The sequence below is a fragment of the Bos indicus genome, chromosome 13, assembly GCF_029378745.1.
Source record: "Bos indicus isolate NIAB-ARS_2022 breed Sahiwal x Tharparkar chromosome 13, NIAB-ARS_B.indTharparkar_mat_pri_1.0, whole genome shotgun sequence".
Lineage (NCBI taxonomy): Eukaryota > Metazoa > Chordata > Mammalia > Artiodactyla > Bovidae > Bos > Bos indicus.
Window position 1 is genome coordinate 47,289,858 of NC_091772.1, and position 27,782 is coordinate 47,317,639.

Genomic DNA, 27,782 nt, shown 5'->3' on the forward strand with positions numbered 1-27,782 from the left:
GGGAATTCAGAGAGAACAACGGAGGCGTGGGGAAGTCAAGGGTGCTTCACAGAGAAAAGAGGAACAAGCCAGGACTGGAAGGCCGCAGGGCAGCACAAGCTCAGGTAAGACAGCACAGCGGGCTTGAGGAGGAGCTCATTTCTTGGTGAGTGCATGGGAGGAGACTGCAGGGCTCAGGGACATACCTGGGTGGGACAGAGAACAAAGGAGACGCCTACAAATGGGCACATCCCAGTGTTTAAACAGGGAGTAGGGCTGTAGCCTCCTAGCACCCAGGAAGATGCAAACATTGAAAAAATGACACCAGGGTGGCACACAGAGCGGGGCAGAGGACAGTAGCCTTGGAGGCAGGGAGACCAACTGGAAACCTAGTCAAACACAGTCCAGGTCTGAACTTCAGGAACTGGGGAAGTGACAGAGTACTAGAGAAAACTTGCCCTGCCAGCTGGTGGGATGGAAGGAGCTGAGTTCCAGCCTGCACAACTGGCCAGGAAGTGGTGCCACCCACCTAGAGAAGAAACACAACAGGACTGGGAGAGGCAAGGCAAAGGCCCCTAGGCCACACTTCCCCATACTCCAGTCAGTCCTTCCAAGCAGCCCTGGGTGGATGTGCACAATGCCCCGTGGGCACGTCAGCATTCCCAATTCAGTGCCCCAATCTCACCTGCATCCAAAAGTGGTCTGCAGCAAAGTTGTGATTCCCACGCAGAAGAAAATGGTCCCAATGAGCTGGCTGGTGGCCCACTGGTCATACCCCACACACATGGCATCGGCCAGCAGAAAGGGCACTGCGATGGTGCCGCTAAAACACGTCAGGTAATGCTGTGGGGACAGAGAGACAGAGGGGAGAAGTTCATCTTTTTTTGTATTTTGTCTGATTTTACCCTAACTTTGACCACTCCCCTGTTGCTTTTAAAAAGTAGCACACATGAATTTGTTTTTTTAGGTACACACTCATCATATGCCAAATTGTTTTTTTCTCCCCCCAGCATTTCTATTACATTTTCTCGTCTTCTAACTCACCTGTATTATTACTTATTACTTGCATGAATCCAGGCCAGCACAAAGGAAACGCAATACAAACACCAGTAATGTTTTATCTATAGAATTTTTACTGAGAATATTTGCTTTTTAACTGCTTTTCACCACCAATTGCTAAAACCATAGATCTTTCCCCTCGAATCTGTTAACATGAATTCTGTGGCATTGAACCATTCTTGAAACAAACCCTAGTTAGTCATGTTAGATTTTGATTTGCCTATATTTTATGTAGAATTTTACAACTATGTTTTGAGATAATTCATCCTTTTTAAAAAATTCTTTTAGGTCTGGGGATTAAAGCTACAAGCTTCACTGCACAAGGCATTTTCCATCTTTTCCTATGACCTGGCATTATTTAACAGCAGTCAGGGAAGCGCTACACTCACAAGCAGCTGTGGGAATCATTCAGAAAGAGCTGGTCCCACTCCTCCTTTAGGACCCCTCCCCAATTCCCTACAGCCCTGGCAGAACATTCCAGCTCTCACTGCTCACATCCCTTCCTCCCAGAGGCTTGCCTGTTGAGTTCTTACTTCTGTTGTGCAAATTTCCTCTTTTCTTCCTAACAGTTCCCCATCTCTGCTCATTTTTGCCAAAATGCGCTGCTTGCAGCCCCAAAAGACCAACTGTAAAACACTAACAGGTGTTTGGTGAAGGGAAGAGAACATTCCCATCAGGACTTCCCAGAGCTGCTCACGATTGCACTGTCAAGAAGGGAGTGATGCATCAGAGTTTCCCAATTTCATCTGAAAGGGGAGACTACTTCTAGACACATCTATCAACATTTCAAAAAGCAAGTTTCCTGAACCTCGTTTGAGACATTCAGTCCTAGGGAAATCATTTGCCTAACCAGTCAGGTCCTCTGGTTATGCCTTCTTTATTAGAATGCCTTTCTGTCCAGTTTACCAACTGTTTTAATACCTAAGATGGGGTAGGGCCTGGAAACTGAACCAAAGTATCAGCTGTCAGCAGATATAGTCCACCTCCAAGAGAATAAACTTGTCTGGGTAATGAGACTGATTTCCTTAGCATGAACTGATCATTCAAACTTGAGAAAGTAAGAATGCAAAGTGAGACCTCAAAACCAAGGCACACACAGACCAGAGCTATGTGTCTGGGCAAAGAGCCTTCCATGTCATCCCCTTTCTCCTAAAGCCCACTTCAATCGTAAGTGGGAAAAGGGAGTGGTGGCTGGGGGGAGGCGGGGAGTGGATACCAAAGATGCAGAAGTCCTGTACCAGCTTGGGTCACCTCTCGCCCCATCCCTCCTACCCGTTCCTTGGCAGCCTCCTTGCTCCGCTCCCACTGGAAATTGCAAGCAGACATTACCAAGGCAAGCCTGCCTTCCTTTAAAAATAAGACTGAAGCCTCCACATTTATGTCCTGACCAACACAGCACTTCTTTTTTTTTTTCTTTTTAATTGAAGGATAATTGCTTTAAAGAATTCTGTTGTTTTCTGTCAAACCTCAACATGAAACAGCCATAAGTATACATGTATCCCCTCCCTTTTGAACCTCCTTCCCATCTCCTGCACCATCCCACCCTTCTAGATTGATACAGAGCCCCCATTTGAGTTTCCTGAGCCATACAGCAAATTCCCATTGGCTATCTATTTTACATATGGTAATGTGAGTTTCCATGTTACTCTTTCCATACATCTCACCCTCTCCTTCCCTCTCCCCATGTCCATAAGTCTATTCTCTGTCTGTTTCTTCATTGCTGCCCTGTAAATAAATTCTTCAGTACCATTCTTTTAGATTCCATATATATGTGTTAGAATATGATGTTTATCTTTCTCTTTCTGACTCGCTTTACTCTGTATAATAGGTTCTAGGTTCATCCACCTCATCAGAACTGACTCAAATGCATTCCTTTTTATGACAACATAGCACTTCTTAATGCCACCCATATTTCACGGCAGTTGACAGTGACTATGGATTGGTTAACTAGGAATGAGAGATGAACACTAATCCTTCTTATCTCTATTCCTCTACATTCTCTTCCCTCTATTCTCCCCCTTTCCATACACCTATGATCTTTTTTCCTTCCTTCCATGTCATTTCTATTGCTTATTCCCTGAATATTTTCCTTTTTTCCTATCATGGTTAACCCACCCCTCCTATTTACCTTTCACTGTTTTGAAATTCATATTAACAATTACCATTCATCATCCTTAAAAGAGTAATTTAAAGCTGTCAATAAGTAAAAAATAAAAATTGAATTTTAAATAATCTAGACAGACAATTCAAGCATCTGCTGGTGGTTACATTCCAAAGGAATCATCTTACCTGCAACCCCAGAAATATGCACAGGTACCAGGGCGGAACATCTTCTATGGTATAAATCATATCTGATCTCTGGGGGTCTAGACTGCCAGTGCTATCCAAGGTCTCAGCAAGGGAGCTCTGTGAGCAAGAGAGAAAAGAAGTTGTTCAATAAAAGCAAGGTCTAAGGTTAACTCAGCATAGGCTGTTACTGAAAAACAATTTTATAAAGTGGCTGTCACTCTAATGTAAAATTAAGCCTTTATTACCTTTGACACAATGTTAAGCACACTCAGTGGGACGGTCTGTTATCAGGATTTAGGGGCTCAGTATCACTTGCAGTCAACTCATCCCCAAGAGCAACCAGCTTGCTCAGAGCTTCTCCCAAACCTGGGCACCTCCTGCATAGAGAGAGATGCTCCCAAGGTTGACACCACAAAGTAGTACCATGGCATGAGTGATACCATCCTTGGGTGGTAACCTGAATTAAGAAATATTATAAAATGCTAACTACTTTCAATAGCACTAATCTGCCCCTCCTATCCCAACCCATCCCTGCAAGGAAAAAGATTTTTGTACCTAAACATCCTTCTTTTATTTATTTTTGAATTTTATTTTTGGCTGTGCTGGGTCTTTGTTGCTATATGTGGGCTTTCTCTAGTTGCAGCAAGTGGGGGCTACTCTCGAGTTGCGCTGAACAGGCTTCTCATTGCAGTGGCCTCTCTTTTCACAGAGCATGGGGTCCAGAGCATGCGGGTTTCCGTAGCTGCAGTGCAGGGCTCAGCAGTTGTGGCACATGGGCTTAGCTGCTCCACGGCATGTGGGATCTTCCTGGACCAGGGATCAAACCCATGTCCTCTACACTGGCTCGCAGATTCTTAACCACTGGACCACTAAGGAAATCTCAGGAAACATCCTTCTTTTAAAACACTTTTGCTCAGACACAAATGTGAGTGAAGAGAGCAAAGGTATACAGATACTATGATTCAAAGAAACCAATACAATTCTGTAAAACGATTATCCTTCAATTAAAAAATAAATTTTAAAAAAGAAAAAAAATTTAAAGATGCTCAAAAAAAAGACTAAAAATATATTTATAGTTGAGGATAACCCCACCAACCCCCATTACTGAAGATTTTTTTTAATGTTGTGTTGTCTGCTTTATAAACAAAAATCTTTACAGAGACCACAGGTTATACTCCAGACATTTCTGATCATCTTCAGTGTCACTTCTGAACTCATCCAGTATCTGAGCCAAACTGAAAACTTGGGGGATTCCCCTATATACCCTCAATGTTACCCTGTTTCTAAAACCATACTAACAATTTCTTGGAATCCAAGATGTGCCTTTTAAAGTTTTTTAATAATAAAGCGCCTAAGAAGAAACAAAATTACAAGATGTACCACAAAAGAGATAAAGATGACAATATTCTAAACCTTGGTCACATCTAGCCCAATTTGTTCCACTTTCCAATGGATCTGATCCACAGAAAGATTCTGAGAAAGATGCTGACTCCTTGTTTATCACTCCATTTTTCTTACACTGGAATTTGAACATACACTGGCCAAATACTCTTGAACAAAGAGTGTTGTATTAGTGACACACTTCAGCGTCACTCTCGAAAGCCTAAAGGTAAATATCAAAAGTAAACGGACATTTGATCTAATCCAAATGTGAACTGAATATGATCTTTCTGAAAGAATTTTTCTTCCATTCAAACAATGGATATCGGCAGGTGCCCAAACCCCTCTGTCCGTGGGGATTCTCCAGGCAAGAATACTGGAGTGGGAAGCCATTACCTTCTCCAGAGGATCTGCCCAACCCAGGGATCGAATCCGCATCTCTTGCATTGCAGGCAGATTCTTTACTATTGCCACCAGGGAAGCCATGATATGCAGTGATATGCAGTAAAGGATTAACTCAGCAGGTCTGGGCTGTTCAAACCCTGAACATTTGAAAGAAAAGTTTGGTCCTTACCTGACACCTGGAAGATACTTTAATGTTTTTAGAATATCCTTCCTCTTAAGAGTGCATTTGTTTACCTGAGCCCTTCACAGATTATTCTAACAGTGCAATTGACGATGGGGGCCTTGGGCCACATGGTATCAGTTTGACTCCAGAGGGCCTGGCAACGCTTCTTGAGTGTCCTCACACATTGTTTTGGGGGAAATTAAGCACTGCCACATGACTCCATTAGGAAGAGGACAACTGAAAGTTTGCTCAGTGTCTACATGGGTTTTTTTAATCGATTTTAATCTGAACCCTTTTTCTCAAATAAGCTACAACCAGAAGCTTTTCTGAATTCTATGAGTCGGCTTTGTTGTTCAGTCACTAAGTCATGCCCAACTCTTTGCGACCCCATGGACTACAGCATGCCAGGTTTCCCTGTCCTTCACTATCTCCCTGAGTTTGCTCAAATTCATGTCCACTGAGTCAGTGTGAGTCATCCAAGCCAATCATTGAACCTGATTCGGGACTCCTAAACCAGTCTTGGATATCTCTGAACGAGGCTGACCATTTGCTGATATGATGCAACAGTGGACACTGGACTCACTACACAAAGGACAACTCAACACTATCATAGGGCCTACAGGCAGGAGTGTTACTGCTCACAAAGTAACAAAAAGAAATGTCTGAAAACAGAGTATAGTAACACTACACTTATTAGATTAGTATAATCTGTTAAAATAGTATTGTAAGCATTATTACTCTAATGATTCCCAAATGGCTAGTTTTACGTATAAAACACATGAACAGAACTGAAAAGACTGAATCTGTCCTCTTTATAACCTGGAGGGCTAAGATTAAGATGTGTACACAAATATATATATATACATACACACATACACACACACTGTATACACACAATTTTTCTTAGTAATGAGGGTGGTTCTACAACTCAGTAATGGAACTAATGTCAATGTCCACTGATGATATCAAGAAAAAGCAGGAAATTGTGTGGTCAAGGGGATCAATGAAGCCTGTCAGACAAATGCTACACTGCCCTCCCTGAGATAGAAGGAGAATGGTCACTGTGGACCATGGTACCACAGTCTGTTATCACAGCATGAACAATATGAACCATTTTAAAACTGCAAAAACAAAAACCTCCAACAGAGAAGTTTCTTTGAAAGATGATCACATTAAGTCAGACAGAGTAGGAGAAATATTGGATGACTTCCCTTCTATGTGGAATCTAAAAAGAAATGAAAGAAATGAACTCGCAAAACAGAAGAGACTCACAGACTTACAGTGAGGGTGAGGGAGTGAGGATCAGGGGAAGATGGAAGGAGGGAGAGTTATGGAGCTTGGGGTGGACATATACAAACCCTGTATTTAAAGTGGATAACCAATAAGGGCCTACTGTATTGCACATGGAACTCTGCTCAGTGTTCTATGGCAGCCTGAATTAGAGGGGAGTTTGGGGGAGAATGGACACATGTATATGTATGGCTGAGTCCCTTCACTATTCACCCTATCGTAACATTGTTAACTGACTATACCCCATTATTTCTGGAATACGTAGAGCATCTGCATGAGCTGTGACCCATCTGGGAGAGGGAAAGACTCCACAACATAGGTGCTGGAGGGGAAAGGTATAAAGAAGTGAGCTGGTTGACCAATGGAAGCTGAGAAATGCTCTATGCTTGAAGGCAGAAGACAGGATAGGGATGGGAAAAAGATGGGATTTAACTCTGCAAACCAATCAGCCACACTGCTGCGTGCCAACTGCTATCCTCAGCCTGCAAGACACAAAAATGTATTATTTGAAGAATACAAATCAGAAATACCTCAGACTGAGGAATACTATGTGTGGTTTTAACCCACAAGCATGAACAGTTGAGATCCTTATCTGTTTCCAGAATGCCAGAAGCTACAGGAAGACTAGAGGACTCCTTTCCAGATGATCTGATCAGCCTCAGAGACAAAACACTACCATCTACAGAGCCTACAGTGACAAGATAACTCTCCCTATTCAGTGGAAAGGCTGAACAGAAAACTTTATCCACACACAATGATTCTACAATCATATCTTTTTATTGCCTCACATTCCTCCAAAAATAAGAGCCAAATAGAGGAAATAGGTCCATGTAGTAGAAAGAAAACACACTGGCAGGGGGAGAAACCTGTCTCTTCACAAAAGTATTTTGAACCTGGGAGGAAAGAAATGTCATTTTCAAAGCTCTAATCAGTAAGTAAAAACAAAGAGTAAAAAAGACCTTAGGAACTAAAAACAGGATAGGAAAAAAAATTCAACAAACGGGTTGAGAGTCCCAAATAACATGTGCCCCAAATAACAAAAAGACAAATGTAGGTTAAGAACAATTTTTATGGGAGAAAACAGAATATAAGAATCAAAGAAATAAGAAAATTTCTAAGAACTAAAGGATATGCTTGCAAATTAGAAAAATATGCTAAGTTTTCAATAAATTAATTAAAAAAGATTCAGCTATCTTTGAAAACTCAACAAAAGAATCTAGTATGTCAAGAAATTTAAGGACAAAGGGGAAATAAAACATGAGTTTTAAGAATTTGGACAGAAGGGGGAAAAAAAGAAAAATCAAAATGGTAGGAGCACAAGAGGGAAAGACAACATGAAAAAAGGATAAGAGAAAACAAGATTAGAGAGAAGTGAGAGAGGGCAGACAAAGTAGATCCAGAACAGACATAAATGGAGCCCCCAAATAAGAAAACCAAAAGAAACCAGAATAAAAAATAAAGATATAATTCAAGACAACACTGCTGAAGTAACAGGAGACTTGAAGCTAAATACTGAAAGTGCCAGGAAAAGCTGACACAGAAGGTCAGCTTCAAAACTTATGACTATTATTATATGACAGTCAGTAAAGTTACTGAATATAAAAGATAAATAATCCACAGAAAAGGCAAAAAGATCAAGATATTGATTTACAAGGGGGAAAAAAAAGACCAGCCTGAGTTCTTCAAAGCCATCTTCAACACCAGAAAATGAGAAAAGAGCAAACAATAAGGTATGATTCAATTATTTCCTTAATTTTATATTATATAATTTTTCAAAACTATACAGTGGTAGAAGAAACATCAAATGCCTGCCCTATATCTATCCCCAGCTCCAGCTTCAAAATTTATTATCCCTGGATTCTTATTTAATCTACTCCCCATCTCATTCTAACTTTACTGGAGTAAAGGGATGGATTATTTTAAACTGAATCCTCAAAATACATATATTTGCTCAGAAACACATATATGTCTCTTAAGCAGATAAAGACCCTTAAAAAGAACGGAAATACCATTACAAACTAAATCAAATTTCTTCATATCAGCTAATACCCAATGCTTATTACAAATTTTTCATCCTATGTTAAAATTTTGTTACAGCTGATTTATTTGAGTCAGGATCTAAACAACGTCCTAAAGATTTTACATACAGCCAAACTTTCCTTCAAGCCTAAATGCTATAGATAAATTCTCATCCAAAATTATTCCCCTGATTCAGTTCTTCAGTGTTATTTCTCTAACTTTAATGAACATATCAAATCACATAGGAATCATATGAAAATGCAAATTCTGATTCAGCAGGTTTTGGTTGGGGCAGAGATTCTACATTTCTAACAAGCTTGTAGGTAATGATGTCAACAAAGCTGATGCATGGACTACACTTTAATATCAAGGGCCAGGAGGATGAACTTCAGTCAACCAAGAAATTACTGGTGAAAATCAGCAAAAGGTTTGACTCAAATTAGCTGTAGAAATAAAACTAAAAGTAGGAAGTAGGTAACCAGAATGTATAAAACTCACGTGCACCAAAAAGATACAAACATTACAATTAACAAAATGTGAGAGAGGAAAAGAAAAAGGCAAGCAGTAAATTGTAATCTAATATAGTTGGAAGTCAAAGCATGATACTGAAAGCTGACAAATCAATTATAATGGAAAGTGTAAGTAGTATTTCTGACCAAAATCAGATAGTAGAAGAAAAGGGAAGGAAGAAAAATCACCAATTTTGTTATTGTTCACGGTAGATAAGTGAAAATTATTAAGCTTTATTTTAAAATTACAATTAATGAGATCTATTATCAATAATAGTTTTATCAATGTGAATATTCTAACGTCCTTGTTTTTAGAAATACACACTGAAATATTTAGGGAAAAAGGAGTATTATGTCTGTAATTTACTTTCAAACAGTTCAGAAATAATAGGTGTATATACAGCAAATGATTTTTTAAATCATGAGATTATCTATTCAAAATATTAAAATTAATTTTTAAAAATAAAAAAATTCCACATACATTTAGTAACCTAGTGAGGTATACACGTTATGTAGGTGGGGTAGAGACTAGTAGCTCACTGTCTATAGTACAACACTCTCAGATATGTGTGTTCATGAGTGGAAAAGCATGTGGAATACACACATCAGACTGCCAGTTGTCAGTTATGCTCGGGAGACCAAGAATGGAAGCAGCACATTTCAAACTTTTTAATACAATTTTGGGCTGTTTATGTTAAACAAGTATGCTCAAGAACAAACGGTAATAAAAGGTAAAGAAAATCTGGAAGTGAGGGGGAGGAGCCTCCGCAATGGCACCCACCCTCACTGGCTTCACAAGGTAGAAAACACTCCCCAGCATGTAACGCAGCCACCTCCACCTCTCCAGGAGACTGTCCAAGACCAGTAGTAAATTCCCACTCATTTTACATATGAGCACCGAAATCGCAACTAGCTATTGAACAACCATTGACAGAAGACACTAGAACCCACTAAAAAAGATACCCAGTATCCAGGGACAAAGGAGAAGCCAAAATGAAATAGTAGGAGGGGAATAATTATGATAAAATCAAATCCTATACCTGCCAGGTGGGCGACTCACAAATTGGAGAACAATTATAGGAAAGAAGCTCCCCACTGTTGTGAAGATTCTAGGCCCCACATCAGGCTCCCCAGCCTGGGGATCTGGCCAAGGGACTGGGAATCCCCAGGGAATCTGACTTTGAAGGCCAGTGGGATTTGATTACAGAGCTCCCATAGGACTGGGGGGAACAAGAGATTCTTAGAGGGCACAAACAAAATCTTGTGCACACCAGGTCCCAAAGGAAAGGAGGAGTGACCCCACAGAAGACTGAGTCAGACATACCTGTGGGTGTTTGAGGGTCTCCTGTAGAAGCATGGGCTGGCAGTGGCCTGCCATGGAGACAGGGACACTCTAAGCCCTCTTGGAGGTCGCTGATAGTCCTACTACAGAAACCTATAGACTCCAGGACTGGGTCACCTCAGGCCAAACAACTAACAGGGAGGGGAGCATAGCCCCACCCATCAGCAGACAATTGTATTCAAGTTTTACTAAGCACAGCCCTGCCCACCAGACCAAGACCCAGTTTCCCCCACAGCCTGTCCCTACCATTAGGAAGCTTATACAAGCCTCTTATTCTCATCTACCAGAAGGCAGACAGAAGAAATAACCACAATCCCATCAGCCTCTAGAACTAATACCACAATCACAGAAAACTACCCAAAATGACATAGGATTATGTACCAGATGAAGAAACAAGATAAATACCCAGAAACACAACTAAATGAAATGGAGATAGGCAACCTCCCAGAAAAAGAATTCAGAATAATGCCAGTGAAGATGATTCAGCATCTCTGAAAAAGACTGGAGGTGAAGATTAAGGTGATGCAAGAAATGTTTACCAAGGACCTAGAAGAACTAAAGAACAAACAAACAGAGATGAACAATACACTAGACAGAATCAAGCACAGAATAACTGAAGCAGAAGAATGGATAAGTGACCTGGAAGATAGAATGATAGAAATCAATGCTGCAAAATGGAATATAGGAAAAAGAATGAAAAGAAATGAAGACAGCCTAACAGACCTCTGGGACAACATTAAACACACCAATATTCACATTATATGGGTCCCGGAAGGAGAAAAGAGAAAGGACCCAAGAAAATATCTGAAGAGATAACAGGTGAAAACATCCCCCACATGGGAAAGGAAATAGTCAATCATGTTCAGGAAGCAGAGTCCCAGGAAGGATAAACCCAAGGAGGAACACATCAAAACACATGGTAATCAAACTGACAAAAATTAAAGATAAATCATTAAAAGAAACAAGGGAAAAAAGACAAATAACATACAAGGGAAAACCTATAAGGTTATCAGCCTATTTCTCAACAGAAACTCTACAAGCCAGAAGGGAATGGCATAATATATTTCAAATGATAAAAAGGAAGAACCTACAACTAAGAATACCCTACCCAACTAGACTCTTTCAGATTTGATATTGAAATCAAAAGCTTTCCAGACAAGCAAAATTAAGAGAATTCAGCACCACTAAATCAGTTTTACAACAAATGCAAAAGGAACTTCTCTGGGCAGGAAACACAAGAGAAGGAACTGATCTATAAAAAATAAACCCCAAACAAAAAAATCAGAGTAGGATCATATATATCAATAATTACCTTAAATGTAAATGAATTAAATGCACCAACCAAAACATAAACTGGCTGAGTGGACACAAAAACAAGACCCAAATATATATTGTCTATAAGAGACCCACTTCATACCTAGGGATACTTACAGACTGAAAATAAGGGGATGGGAGAAGGTATTTCATGCAAATAGAAATCATAAGAAAGCTGGAGTAGCAATACTCATATCAGACAAAACAAACTTTAAAACAAAGACTGTTATAAGAGACAAAGAAGGACACTACATAATGATCAAGAGTTCAATAACAATTATAAATATATATGCACCCAACACAGAAGCACCTCAATATGTAAGACAAATACAAACAAACATAAAGGGAGAAATCGACAGTAACAAAATTAATAGTGGAAGACTTTGATATCCCACTTTCAACAATGGACAGATCATTCAGACAGAAAATCAGTAAGGAAATGCAGGCCTTTGTTGTTGTTGTTCAGTCGCTCAGTCATGTCCGACTCTTTCAACCCCATGGACTGCAGCACATCAGTTTCCCTTGTCCTTCACTATCTCCGGAGCTTGCTCAAACTCACATCCACTGAGTCGATGAGGCCATACAACCATTTCATCCTCTGTCATCCCCTTCTTCTCCTGCCTTCAATCTTCCCCAGCATCAGGATTTTTTCTAATGAGTCAGCTCTTCGCATCAGGTGGCCAAAGCACTGGAGCTTCAGCTTCAGCATCACTCCTTCCAATGAATACTCAGGACTGATTTCCTTTACGACTGACTGGTTTGATCTCCTTGCAGTCCAAGGGACTCTCAAGAGTCTTCTCCAACATCACAGTTCAAAAACACCAACTTTTGGTGCTCAGCCTTCTTATTGGTCCAGCTCTCACATCCATACATGACTGCTGGAAAAACCATAGCCTTGACTATACGGATCTTTGGTGGTAAAGTGATGTCTCTGCTTTTTAATATGCTGTCTAGCTCTGTCATGGCTTTCCTTCCAAGAAGCAAGTGTCTTTTCATTTCATGGCTGCAGTCACCATCAGCAGTGATTTTGGAGCCCCCAAAAATAAAATCTGTCACTGTTTCCATTGTTTCCCTATGTATTTGCCATGAAGTGATGGGACCAGAGGCCACGATCTTCGCTTTTTCAATGTTGAGTTTTAAGCCAGCTTTTTCACTCTCCTCTTTCATTTTCATTAAGAGACTCTTTAGCTCCTCTTCACTTTCTGCCATAAGGGTGGTGTCATTTGCATGTCTGAGGTTATTGATATTTCTCCCTGTAATCTTGATTCTGGCTTGTGCTTCATCCAGCCCAGCATTTCACATGATGCACGCTGCATAAAAGTTAAATAAGCAAGGTGACAATATATGGCCTTGATATAGTCTTTTCCCAATTTTGAACCAGTCCATTGTTCCATGTCTGGTTCTAACTGCTGCTTCTTGACCTGCATACAAGTTTCTCAGGAGACAGGTAAGGTGGTCTGGTATTCCCATCTCTTTAAGAATTTTCCTCAGGTTGTTGTGATCCACACAGTCAAAGGCTGTAGTGTAGTCAATGAAGAAGAAGTAGATGTTCTGCTAGAATTCTCTTGCTTTTTCTATGACCCAACAGATGTTGGCAATTTGATCTCTGGTTCCTCTGCCTTTTCTAAATCCAGCTTGAACATCTTGAAGTTCTCGGTTCACATACTGTTGAAGTCAAGTTTGGAGAATTTTCAGCATTACTTTGCTAGCCTGTGAAATGAGTGAATTGTGTGGTAGTTTGAACATTCTTTGGCATTGCCTTTCATTGAGATTGGAATGAAAACTGACCTTTTCCAATCCTGTGGCTACTGCTGAGTTTTCCAAATTTGCTGGCATATTGAGTACAACACTTTCATAGCATCATCTTTTAGGATCTGAAATAGCTCAGCTGGAACTCCATCACCTCCACTAGCTTTCTTTGTAGTGATGCTTCCTAAGCCCACTTGACTTCGGACTCCAGGGTGTCTGGCTCTAGGTGAGTCATCACACCATTGTGATTATCTGGGTCATTAAGATTTTTTTCCTATAGTTCTTCTGTGTATTCTTGCCACCTAGGATATTTTAGACGACTTAGACTTAATTGTTATTTATAAAGAATCCCATCCAAAAGCAGCAGACTTCACATTTTTCTCAAGTGCACACAGAACATTCTCCAGGATTGACCACATGCTGGGCCACAAGGCAAGCCTTGGCAAATTTAAGGAAATCGAAATCATATCAAGCTTCTTTTCTGATCACAGTGCTATGAGATGAGAAATAAACTACAAGGAAAAAACCTCTAAGAAACACAAACACATGGCAGCTAAACAATATGCTACTAAACAACCACTGGTTCACTGAAGAAATCAAAAGAAAAAAAAAAACAAACCTACAGACAAATGAAAATGCAAGCACAACAGCTCAAAACCTACTAGATGCAGCAAAAGTAGTTACAATACAATCTTACTTCAAGAAACAAGAAAAAATTTCAAATAGACAACTTAACCTTACACCTAAAACAACTAGATAAAGAAAAACAAACAAAACCTAAAGTTAGTAGAAGGAAGGAAATCATAAAAGTCAGAGCAGAAATAAATGAAATAGAAACAAAGAAAACAATCACAAAGATCAATGAAACTAAAAGCTGGTTCTTTGAAAAGATAAACAAGATTGATAAACCTTTAGCCAGATTCATTAAAAAAAAAAAACACAAATGGAGAGAACTCAAAGCAGTAAAATTAGAAATGAAAAGAGACTACTATGAACAACTGCATGCCAATAAAATGGACAACCTGGAAGAAATGGACAAACTCTTGGAAAGGTACAGTGCCCCCAGACTGAACCAGGAAGAAACAGAAAGAAAATATGAACAGATCAGGCACAAGCACTGAAATTGAAACCATGATTAAAAACCTCCCCAAAAACATAAATCCAGGACCCGACAGCTTCACAGGCTAATTTTATCAAGCATTTAAGAGAACAGTTAACATCTATCCTTCTGAAACTGTTCCAAAAGGCCACAGAGGAAGGAATACTTACCAACTCGTTTTAAAGCAAAGATATGACAAAAAAAAGGAAGAAAACTAGAGACCAGTATCACTGATGAACATAGATGCAAAACAAATACTAGCAATCCATATCCAACAACACATTAAAAAGATCATACACCAGGATCAAGTGGGATTCATCCCAGGGATGCAAGGATTTTCTACATCTGTAAATCAATTAAATTGAAGAATAAAAACCATATAATCATCTCAATAGATGCAGAAAAGGCTTTAGACAAAATCCAGTGCTCATTTATAATAAAAACTCTCCAGGCCGGCGGCGGCCGGGCGGGCTATCGCGGACTCCGCTTCCCGGCGCGCCGCGCCAGGCGGCGGGGCGGCGGGCAGAGGGCGGGTCGACGCGGGTGGCCCGGACGTGAGGCCTGAGCGGCGCTCTGCGCCGGGCCGCGCGCGTCCTGCCGCCTCCGAAATAAATTATTAAAAAAAAAAAAAAAAAAAACTCTCCAGAAACTGGGCACAGAGAGTACAAACCTCAACATAATAAAGGCCATATATGACAAACCCACAGCTAACATCATACTTAATGTGAAAAGCTGAAAGCATTCCCTCTAAGATCAGGAACAAGACAAGGATGTCCACTCTCACCACTTTTAATCAATATAGTTCTGAAAGTCCTAGCTACAGCAATCAGAGAAGAAAAAGAAGTAAAGGGAATCCAAATTGGAAAATAAAACGTTAAACTGTCACTGTTTACAGATGATATATTATACACAGAAGATCCCAAAGATGCTACCAGAAAATTACTAGAAGTCATCAATGAATTTGGTAAACTTGCAGGTTACAAAATTAATACACAAAAAGTCTGTTGCATTTCTATACACTAACAATGAAAGATTAGAAAGAGAATTACAAGAAGCAATTCCATTTACTATCGCATCAAAAAGAATAAAATACCTAAGAATAAACCTACCTAAGGGACAAAAGACCTGTACTCCCGAAACCGTTAAGATACGGATGAAAGAAATTGGACGACAAACAGATGGAAAGATATACCATGTTCATGGATTGAAAGAACTCATATTGTTAAAATAACTATACTACCCAAAGCAATCTATAGATTCAATGCAATCTCTATGAAATTACCAATGGCATTTTCCACAGTACTAGAACAAAAAATTTCAAGATTTGTATGGAGATACAAAAGACCATGAACAGCTAAAGCAATCCTGAAAAAGAAAAACAGAGCTGGAGGAATCAGGCTCCCTGACTTCAGGCTATATTACAAAGCCACAGTCAACCAGACAGTATGGTACTGGCACAAAAATAGGAATAGATCAACAGAACAGGATAAAAAAAAAAAAAAAAAAACAGAAATAAGCCCATGCACCTATAGTCAATTAATCTATAACAAAAGAAGCAAGACTACACAATGTGGGAATGACAGTCTCTTCAATAAATGATGCTAGTAAAAATGGAAAACCACATGTAAAAAATATTAGATCATTCTTTGACCCTATACACAAAAATAAGCTTAAAGTGGATTAAAGATCTAAATGTTCAGCTGGACATTATAAACTCTTAGAGGAAAACATAGGCAGACCACACTCTGACATAAATCACAGCAATGTCTTTTTTAACTCATCTCCCAGACTAATGGAAACAAAAGCAAAAATAAACAAACTGGACCTACTTAAACTCAAAAGCTTTTACACAGCAAAGGAAACAATAAACAAAACAAAAAGACAACCCACAGATTGGGAGAAAATATTTGCAAATAATGGGACTGATAAGGGATTAGTTTCCAAAATTTACAAAGAGTTTATGACATTTAATGGCAACCCACTTCAGTATTCTTGCCTGGAAAATCCTATGGATGGAGTAGCCTGGTAGCCTACAGTCCATGAGTTTGCAAAGAGTCGGACATGACTGAGTGACTTCACTTTCTTTCTTTCTTTATGACATTTAATAGCATCAAAACAAACAACCCACTCAAAAATGGGCAGAAGACCTGAATAGACATTTCTCTACAGATGGCCAACAGGCACATGAAAAGATGTTCAAAATTGCTAGTTATTAGAGAATGCAAATGAAAACTACAATGAGATATCACCTCACACTAGCCAGAATGGCTATCATCAAAAAATCCACAAACAACAAATGCTGGAGAGGGTGTGGAGAGAAGGGAATGCTTCCGTGCTGTTGGTGGGAATGTAAAATACAGCCACTACAGAGAACAGTATGGAGGTTCCTTAAAAAACTAAAACTATGAGCTACCATATGACCCCGCAGTTCCACTTCTGGGCATATACCCAGAGAAAAACATGGCCTGAAAAGACACATGCATGCCACTGTTCATTGCAGCACTGTTTACAATGGTCAAGACATGGAAACAATCTAAATGTCAATTGACAGAGGAATGGATAAAGAAGATGTGGTACATATATACAATGGAATATTACCCAGCCATCAAAAAGAATGAAATAAGGCCATTTGCAGCAACATAGATGGACCTAGAGAGTGTATACTGAGTGAAGTAAGTCACACAGAGAAGAAATATCATATGACATCCCTTATGTGTGGAATCTAAAATGATACAAATGAACTTACTCACAAAACAGAAGGAGACTCACAGACTTAGAAAACAAACTCATGGTTGCCATGGGGAAGGGATAGTTAAGGACTTTGGGAAGGTCATGTACACACTGCTATATTTAAAACAGATAACCAACAAAAACTTATTGTATAGCACATGGAACTCTGCTCAATGTTATGTGCCAGCCTGGACAGAGGGGGATTAGGGGGAGAATGGATATATGTATACATATGGCTGAGTTCCTTCACTGTTCACCTGAAACTATCACAATATTGTTAATTGGCTATATCCCAATACAAAATGTTTTTGGTGTTAAAGAGAGAGAGAGAGAATCTGCATGGTTCATAAATTTAAAAAGGTTAAAACTTAAAAAACAAACACCCTCATTATGAAGTTCAAGTCCCTCAGCCTCCCTAACTGAAGAATCCTAATGATACTGAGGTCCATACTAAGAAAGTACTGGACATGAGTCCCAACATCATCCTACGGACTTATGATTGATGATCTGGGGCACTAACCTTCTGGTCTTTTCAGCAAAAAAATCCCTTTGAGCAAATTCCAAAATGAGTCTCTTATAGCTAATATCAGATTAGCCAGAATTTTTTTTTTTCCCACGTAAGGTCACTCAGATGAAAGGGGAATAAATACTTCTGTCCTACATTGATATTTGCAGAACAGCAGATATTATGGATGCTAGGTTGCATCTCAATGTTCAACCTTCACTGAGAGATACACTTTTATAAATTATGAAAACTATGTTTGTAAATAGAGAAGTGAATTGTGGACATAAAATGGTCATGCCATTTGCTTAATGGCACTGGGCAGCATTTATGTCATAATGACAAATTCATGACTAGTAATATATATAAAATAAAATTTTCTTTGCAGTAAAAAAAAAAAAAAAAGAAATTCAAGAGTTTTAATGGACACCAGAAAAGCAAAGTTTTTAATAAAATAAGTAAGTACATTAAAATGAACAGCTAAGAAACCCTACGGATATGGAGAACACATGGGACAGAATCTCTTGCTTTCAGTTCTTTTGTCTTTCCTTGAATGGTTCATTCTTATTTCATAGTCAAGTGTTCAGAGAGCCTTTCAATGCCATCTGAAAAGCAAGATCCCAAAGAGTAAAATCTCTGGTGTCAAGTTTTCTTTACACAAATTCAAGACAACAAAAGACCTAATATTTCATTTTCTTCACCTTTAAAACAAGGATAGTGATGGTACCTTTCTCACAGGGTTGCTAAGAGGACTAAATGTGACAGGCTGCTGAAGCTAAGGGTCTGGACCTTTGGCACTATTCAACGTACAAGAATTCTTACTATTCTTGCCATTTCGTAGGAAAAGAAAAAGGACCAGTAAAATAGGAAGATATTCTATTTCACTAGTGTTCAAGGAAATACACACCGATTAAAGTTCAGATGATAAAGAAAATGTTCACCCGAACAATAAATGTCTAGCATAAACGTGCTAACATTACCATACTAGACGTTTTTCCTGCCAGCAGATCAGTAAAAGGTACACCTACAGATATTTTACAACCTGAAAAATTAATACTCTATCAATCATTTCAAAAGAGAGCCATCAATTCCTGGATAATGAACATCTAAAATCATGACAGCCTTCAGACTGGAAATTCTGGTGACTCTCTGATTAAGGATCAAATATCTGTGGTTAGGATGGAGTTCAACAAGTCTGTAAAAGACAGAAGCACTTTGCTACAAAATGTGTCTCTAGGATGTTGAAACTCAAGCCAGATAAGGAGTAAGCCCCCAGATCCTGCCCTATGTAAAGAGTCTCTGCTGCAGACCAAAGCCTCAACAATGGCTGCTCCCATCTCCATGCTCTGAGGAGCAACTCAGAAATCAGTACTATAGAAATTTCAACATCTTGGCATGAATCTATAATTAAGATTCACGTAACTTATAATAGCTTGACCAAACAACAGCAATATTGGTCAAGATAGCCAAAAATGAAATTTCCATCTCCCAAACTAGAAAAGAAAGAAAAAGAGAGAAAGAGAAAAAGAAATTACAGACACAAAAATTTGATTATTTAAGAATTTCAACATAATTTATTTTGTTCTTTACCATTTTTGTGATTGTACTGTATACTTACTGCACTAGTACCTGAGCTAGGAATTATATTTGTATATATCAACTTCCCAGGGGTCTGTTATTAGAATACACAGTATACACTGTCTATAGTATAATATAGCAATTCTAGAATATAACACATCATTATATAAGTTAATGATAAAAAATAAAATCTGTCTTAAAAATCTGTCAAATGAAACTCAAATGAAATTGAGACGTCTAAGGGCTGCAAAGCAGTCTGGAAATTCCATGTTATTATACTTTTCACATATATCAGACACAGTAGCAGATACAAAGAGAAAAAGAAATTACGGCATGCGGATCCTCTCTGGGCAGCTTTCTCCAGGCCCCTATGAATATGGTCATACATTCTATGGTCACACAGACTGATTTGCCAAGCAGATGGGATGAGGGATCACCCACTTCAGTGTGTGATTCTCAAATATCTTTGTTCAAGGCATTTTCACAGTCTACATAACTTATCTACTGGTGTCTTTTATTTACTGTACACAGTATGTACTGTGTGCTGCAGTCCACGGGGTCGCAAACAGTCGGACACAACTGAGCGACCGAACAGAATTGAACAGTATGTACCAGGCACAATGCTAATAACTTTATATATATTATTTCAATACCCACAACTTTACGGCAGATGCTGATATTTTTATATCCATTTTAGAGGTGAGGAAACTAATACCCAGAAAGCTTAAGTAATTCCCTCAGGATTGGAGTCATATTAGTATCCAGACCTAACGACAGACCTCAAACTCCTAACCACTTCACTGTGGGATCCTGGCTGAGGTTTAAAAATATCTAGTTAAAGACCTCTACATGGTTCTGACTTAAATATTGCCATTAAAACAATAAAAATTTCTAAGTACTATTCCTTATCACTCCTTCTATTTCCATTATAAAGAACACAAACACATATACACTCAGAAAGGAAGAGACAAAAACTCCAGATGGATACCCACTTCCTTATATAGGATCTTCCTTGTATAGTAGTGGGTGAATGGATGGGGCTGATGAAAGAGGTACCTTTTCTGCGATGCCGTTTTCTGTTGTATATATTGCCATGAGCTCGGTGTCTTCATTGTCCTGTTCACCACTGGATGTGGCCCCTCCATTGATCACCACCTGAAGAGAAACAATTCATTCAGAGGTTTGTTTCACCCTATACCACTCTGTTGTATAAAAATGTTTTCCCTCAAAGAAAATAACTGCATGAATTCCCCTATCAGACTAGCCAAGTTTTAAGTTTTCTTAAATGAAGCTCCTGACATACACATATGCACCAGGGACCACACATGTTTCTGATGGGAATGCATCATGTGTCCTATAGAATGAGGATACGTGAATGGGAGTCAGCTGAAGGACACCAGAAATGGAACGCTCTGAGGAACTATAAGGGGCAGGACCCCAGCAGCCTCTAGGGACAAGGGAGGCTTGGGTGTGAGGACAATGCTACAATTTCTGAGCAGGTGAGAAGCATCCTGAGCGGCCTTGGTTAAGGTCCTTTCCCAATGCCAGATTAACAACTTCTATGTCCCTACAGGGAAGAAATGTATGCCAGTTCGAGCAATTCATGCACTGCTGTTACCCTCATTTACTAATTTATATTTCTCACAGCAATTAAATAAACTAGCCCACTGGTATGTCCACTTCTTTGTGGCACTGAGGGGATGTGGATAGGTAGTGGCTGTCTATGACAACAAAATTGAGTTTCTAGACCCTCAAGATAAGGACTAGAAGTTATCCTGAGATTCAAAGAAAACCTGGCCACTTGGTAGGTCATGACCTTCTTCATGCCTACCCTTGGTGAGGTGCAACTTAGGTCCTGGCTGACTGCAGCAAATATCTGAAAATATTTTCAGTCTTTAGCTTAGTGATTCCATTTTTTAAAAATTATCTTGAAAAAAATAATACTGAAAGTGATTTTATGTGTGAATAACAACACAACTACATTTTTTAAATACTGAGGAAAAAAAGAAAAACTACATTAAAAGTTTAAATTCTAGTGTGATAAAATACACTAAGGAGATGTAAAAAGATGAGTGATGGTGTAAGAGAAAACAGGGCAACACATAACAAATGATTGGTACTAGTAATTCAAAAAGAATACCTACAAATAACCCAAAGGATAGGAATCTATCCATAGGAAAAAAAAGTAAAATATCCAATGAGACAAACAAAAACCCGTTCAACCTTAGCTAAAACTACAAAAGTTACAAAATATAATTTTATTTTTTAACATAAATCAGGAGGAAATTTTAAAAGAGGAATCTGGTGTTGACCAGGGCGTAGAGAGATTATGTTCCTGGTGGAATGAGCTTTCTGGAGAGTAACTTAGCACTGGGATTTGAAATAGGCATTTTCTTGGAGCCAGCAATTTTACTTACAGAAACTTATCCTCCAGAAATATCTATGCAATATATATGTTCACAGTTGATGACTACAGCATTACTTAAAATGCTGAATACTTGGAAAACCATAAATGTTTATCAAAAAGTCATTGTTAAAGTATCATGTATCTATTTCAAGAATAGCATTCAGCCATTAAAAAAATTTTTTTGGCTACGCTGCACAGCCTGCAGGATCTTAGTTCCCCAACCAGGGCTTGAATCTGGCCAACAGCAGTGAAAGTAACAAATCCAAAGCACTGGACAGCTAAGGAATTCTCAATATTCAGCCATTTTAAAGAATAAAACGGACTTTCCCGGTGGTCCAGTGGTTAGGAATCTGCCTGTCAGTGCAGGGGACATGCGTTTGATCCCTGATCTGAGAAGATCCCATGTGCTGCGGGGCAACCAAGCCTGTTGTGCTGCAACTGCTGAGCCTGTGCACCCTAGAGCACTGCAACAAGAAAAGCCGCTGCAATGAGAGCCCTGTGCACAGCAACTAGAGAACAGCCCCTACCTGACACAGAAGAGAAAGCCGACACAGCAACGAAGACCCAGCATAAATGATAAAATAAAATAAAAAATAGAAGCATAAAACTGATGCACTGACAAGGAAACAAGTCCAAGAAATTCTGTTGGTTTTTTTTTAAGTCACAAGTATAAGCCTACAATTATCCGGATTATGATAAAAAAAAAAAAAACAATTTTAATACCCTCTCTATCTCTCCAAAATATGTGGGAAAGGATCCAGAAAAGTCAAAATCACTAATAGGCTGCCCTCAGGGCAAGGAGTCGGAGAAGGCAATGGCACCCCACTCCAGGACTTTTGCCTGGAAAATCCCATGGACGGAGGAGCCTGGTAGGCTGAAATCCATGGGGTCGCTAAGAGTCTGACACGACTGAGCGACTTCACTTTCACTTTCCACTTTCATGCATTGGAGGAGGAAATGGTAACCCACTCCAGTGTTCTTGCCTGGAGAATCCCAGGGACGGGGAAGCCTGGTGGGCTGTCATCTATGGGGTCGCACAGAGTCAGACACGACTGAAGCGACTTAGCAGCAGCAGCAGCAGGGCAAGGAGTAATGATAGGCACTTTTCATTCCCAACCCTTCTGGACTAGGATCCAGAAGGATCTGGATCCTTTTTTCTCTTTTGGCTGTGCTGGGTCTTCGATGTAGCATGCAGGCTTCCTCTAGCTATGGTGTGCAGGTTTCTCATTGCAGTGGCTTCTCTTGTTGCAGAGTATGGGTTCTAGGGAGCATGGGCTCAGTAGCTGCAGTGCAACAGGCTTAACTGTCCCAAGGCGGGTGAGATCTTCCCAGACTAGGGATCAAAGCCGTCTCCTGCACTGGCAAACAGATTCCCAACCACTGGACCATCAGGGAAGTCCTGGATCTTTTATAATCAGTACACATTCAGGTGTTGTTTGTACACTGCTTTTTAAAAGGGCTAATATAAAAGGCATACACCAGTATACCAAAATAGTAACAGTGATTGTCTTTAATCAATGGAGCCATTTTTACCCTCTTTTTCTCTTTACAGATTTTGGTAATTTTCCACAATGGAGACAATTTATTTTTATAACAGGGAAGACTTTAAAAAGACTAAATAAAGATCTGAGCAGCATGGCTTGGCTAAGGCAGTCCAGAGAGATTTCAATCCACCTATTTCTGCAGTTGAAGAAATAAGGCCACAGAAAACTTTAATTTCTTATTCAAGGTCATACAGATTATATAACCCAAGTATAAGGCTAGTTTCAAAGTATTCCAAAAAAATCTCAATTCACTAGTATATAATTCGTACAGTATAAAATAGTCTTAATTCAAATAAAAAATTGCTTTTAAAACTACCTTTAAGTCATGCTATGGCTTTTTACACAAGACAACTGGGTTTGTGACATTTCTTTGCCTACACAACTAGCTGCCAGCAGGATACATCTCCCAGCCAAGTTTAAGTCCACAACATGAAACTCTCACTACTATAAAGAACCATGTTCCAACCATGATCCAAACTCCATATTTTCCAATGAATCAGCTCTTCGCATCAGGTGACCAAAGTATCAGAGCTTCAGTTTTAGCATCAGTCCTTTCAATAAATATTCAGGGTTGATTTCCTTTAGGACTGAGTGGTTTGATCTCCTTGCTGTCCAAGGGGAAAATCTTTCAAGCTAGGTTGCAGCAGTACGTAAACCAAGAACTTCCAGATGTATAAGTTAGATTAGACAAGGCAGCAGAATCAGAGATCAAATTGCCAGCATCTGGTGGATCACAGAAAAAGCAAGGGAGTTCCAAAAAACATCTACTTCTGCTTTACTGACTACGCCAAAGCCTTTAACTGTGTGGATCACAACAAACTCTGGAAAATTATTAAAGAGATGGGAATACCAGACCTCCTTACCTGTCTCCTGAGAAATGTGTATAGGACAAGAAGCAACAGGTAGAACTGGACATGGAACAATGAACTGGTTCAAAACTGCAAAAAGGAGTACATCAATGCTGCATATTATCACCCTGCTTATTTAACTTACATGCAGAGTACATCATGCAAAATGCCTGGCTGCATGACTTATAAGCTGGAATCAGGATTGCCGGGAGAAATATCAACAACCTCAGATATGCAGATGATACCACTTTAATGGCAGAAAGTGAAGAGGAACTAAGAGCCTCTTGATGAAGGTCAAAGAGGAGAGTGAAAAAGCTGACTTAAAACTCAACATTCAAAAAAACTAAGATTATGGTATCTGGTCCTTCACTTCATGGCAAATAGAAGGGGAAAAAAAACGGAAACAGTGACAGACTTTATTTTCTTGGGTTCCAAAATCATTGTGGATGGTGACTGCAGCCATGAAATTAAAAGATGCTTGCTCCTTGGAAAAAAAATTATGACAAAGCTAGATAGTAGATTAAAAAGCAGAAACATCACTTTGCCAACAAAGGTCTGTATAGTCAAAGTTACAGTTTTTCCGGTAGTCATGTACAGATGTGAAAGTTGGACCAGAAAGATGGATGAGTGCCAAAGAGCTGATGCTTTCAAACTGTGGTGCTGGAGAAGAGAGTCTCTTAAAAACATGGAGATCAAACCAGTCAATCCTAAAGGAGATCAATCCTGACTATTCACTGGAAGGACTGATGCTGAAGTTCCAATACTCTGGCCACCTGATGGGAAGAGCCAACTCACTGGAAAAAACCCTGATTCTGGGAAAGACTAAAGGCAAAAGGAGAAGCGGGCAACAGAGGATGAGATGGTTGGATGGCATCACTGACTCAATGCACATGAGTTTGTTGAAACTCCAGGAGACAGTCAAGGACAGGGAAGCATGGCGCGCTGCAGTTCAAGAGGTTGCAAAGAGTTGGACACATCTTAGTGACTGAACAACTAAAATTAATACATGACTTTTTGTTATAATTAAAGTGACCAGATATCAACCAAACCAGGACCCTTGTGAGCATAAAGGGGAGATGTATCAACAAGTATGACTTGTCTTCTAGCAGCCTACTTCTGCTAGAAGACAAGAGGGAAAAGACCTCAGACGACTGCGTGACTTCACTTTCACTTTTCACTTACATGCACCGGAGAATGAAATGGCAACCCACTCCAGAGTTCTTCCCTGGAGAATCCCAGGGATGGGGGAGCCTGGTGGGCTGCCGTCTCTGGGGTCACACAGAGTCAGACACAACTGAAGCGACTTAGTAGCAGCAGCAGCAGCAAAGGAATCAATCACGGCTTTCCTGACTATATATGAACGTGAACACAAAGCATAATGAAAGAATACAGAATTAAAGATTCTGCTCTATCAATTCATTACTTCCTCACACCAACTTAAAAATGTTCCTGTCTGTGTGTCTCTTACTTCAGCAAAAGGGGCCACCATACACCCAGGTGGCCTATCCCAACCTCCTCAAGTCATTCCTGACTTCCTATTGTATACCCTACCACCCACACTTAAGACAACACCAAATTTGGTCACATCTGTACCTTTAGCGCCTCTCAAAGCTGCCTGTTCCCGATCTACCCATCTTTCCTCTTAGGAAAGATGGACCCTAATTCCATCTTATGACCTAATTCCAAGGACCCTAATTCCCAGTTTCCTGACCTCAGCAGGACTGCCAAGCCCAAATGCCTTTTCAACATCTTATGCCTCAGAGCTCATGAGGCATCAGCCTTAATTCCCTCTTTACCCCATCTTAGGACCACGGCACATCACTACAGTCACTCTCGCACAAACCTTCACTGTCCTCTCTGGTGCTCACCTGGCTAAGTCAAGTCATCCATCCTTACTCTTCATCCAGCTTACTTTTGCAATGCCTTCCTCACTGGCTGCTTATGCACACCAAGGAGAATGTCATTCTCCCGCTCAAACAATGACCTCTCTTGACGTCTCCCTCCCACATAAGCTACCACTCCTTCCTTCTCCCTACTGCTGGTCCTCCTCAGCTTCCATACTTCCAACCACCACATCTCTTCAGTGCAGGGTCCGCAGACACTCTTGCTCTCTTAGGGGCATCTATCCCTAGGAGATACCATCTAATCCCTTGGCTTTACACCATCTCCACACTGCCCACATGCAGGGAACAGCTTCAGCCACACCGCTGCCCTTACCTGCTTTCTATCCAGTGTCTCCATGGTCACACTAAACTCACGACTCCCTCTGCCTTGTACCATCTCAGTACTTGGCCAATTCATCTCGCAGATGCTCGGGGGGGAAACCTGAAGCCATCCTTGGTTCCTCTCTCTTGTTCCTACTCTCATCTAGTCCGTCAGCATCCAGGTCAGCTCTCCTCCAGTGCCCGACCACTTGTCACCACCCCTACACTGCTGGCACCCTACCTGGAGCCCTGTCAGCCCACCTGCTCTGTGGGAATCACCTCCCGACTGATCTTCTGCTTGCTTCTTCAGTTGGCTTCCCACTCAGCAGTCAGAAGGAGCCTTTAAAATTAGGCAGAGCACATCACACCTCTGCTCAAAGCCCACTACCAGCTTTTTATCTAACTTGAAAAGCCAAAATCCTCACCAGGGCCATGAGGCCTACATAGTCTACTGACATCACCCCACCCTCTGTCCAGCCACACCTCCTGCTCAGGGCTCCTCAGACACACCAGGCACCTCTTGCCTCAGTGTCTGCACTTGCAGCTCACACACTGCCATGATGGTCTTCCATTTTCTAGTGCCACCTTTCCTGGCCAACTGAAAGTTTAACGTATCAGCCTGAGCAGTTTCTATCCCTCTTCCTGGCTTTATTTTTTCCTTGGTGCTTAGATATACATCTACACATGTGATCTATTTTTAGTGTACATTACCTGTCTCCCCTGCCAGAATGAAAGCTTTGTGAGGTCAGGGCGGGTTGCTGTTTAATTCACTGCTGTTCCCTAGAGTTTTGAACCAGAGGGAAATAACCAAGAGCATTTTTTAAAGGATAAATTAATCAACAGTCTGCAGGTACTGAATGACCAGTGTGACTTCACATTCTATCCCTTGCTATCTCCCTTCCTTGATTTATTTTTGTCACAGAACTTGTCACCAGCTGCCACATGATGCTTCTGCTTATTTATCATCTGTCTTCTCTCACCACCTGGAGATCAATTTCACAGGGGTAGGAATCTGTGTTCCCAGAACCTCACATGAAGCATCTGGGAAGCAAAGAATTCCTTTCCTTTCTGCTCTCCCAGGTCAAGTCATAATCAGTCCCACCTGAACTGTTTTAAACCCTAGCTCTCCTTCCAATCTCCAGACCTCCTCGTGCCCACAGCAGGAATTCTCTACCCTAAAACTTGAGTGCAACTGTTTCTGTTAAAACCGTTCATGAGCACCCCTACTGCCCAACCCAACTCTACCGTATTGTTTACAATGAACCTGTACCCAGGGCAGGAGATGGATGCCACTATTCCCTCAGTCAAAAGATCCTCGTTCTCCCTCCTCTGGACCTGCTACACCCAGACATTTCTCAGGACTCATGCCATC

The 27,782-nt window shown here is 40.2% G+C and overlaps 1 protein-coding gene across 3 annotated transcripts in view; it reads right to left on the bottom strand.

Annotated features, from left to right (window-relative positions):
• Positions 1 to 27,782, bottom strand: part of SLC23A2 (solute carrier family 23 member 2) — a 142,717-nt gene that overhangs the window by 51,162 nt on the left and 63,773 nt on the right. For all 3 annotated transcript variants that reach the window (XM_070801141.1, XM_070801143.1, XM_070801142.1), the window contains 3 exons: positions 20,464 to 20,562; positions 3,328 to 3,444; positions 665 to 822 (listed from right to left, as the gene is read on the bottom strand). In XM_070801141.1, coding sequence (XP_070657242.1) covers positions 665 to 822; positions 3,328 to 3,444; positions 20,464 to 20,562 — 374 coding nt within the window. The remainder of the gene's footprint in view (positions 1 to 664; positions 823 to 3,327; positions 3,445 to 20,463; positions 20,563 to 27,782) is intronic.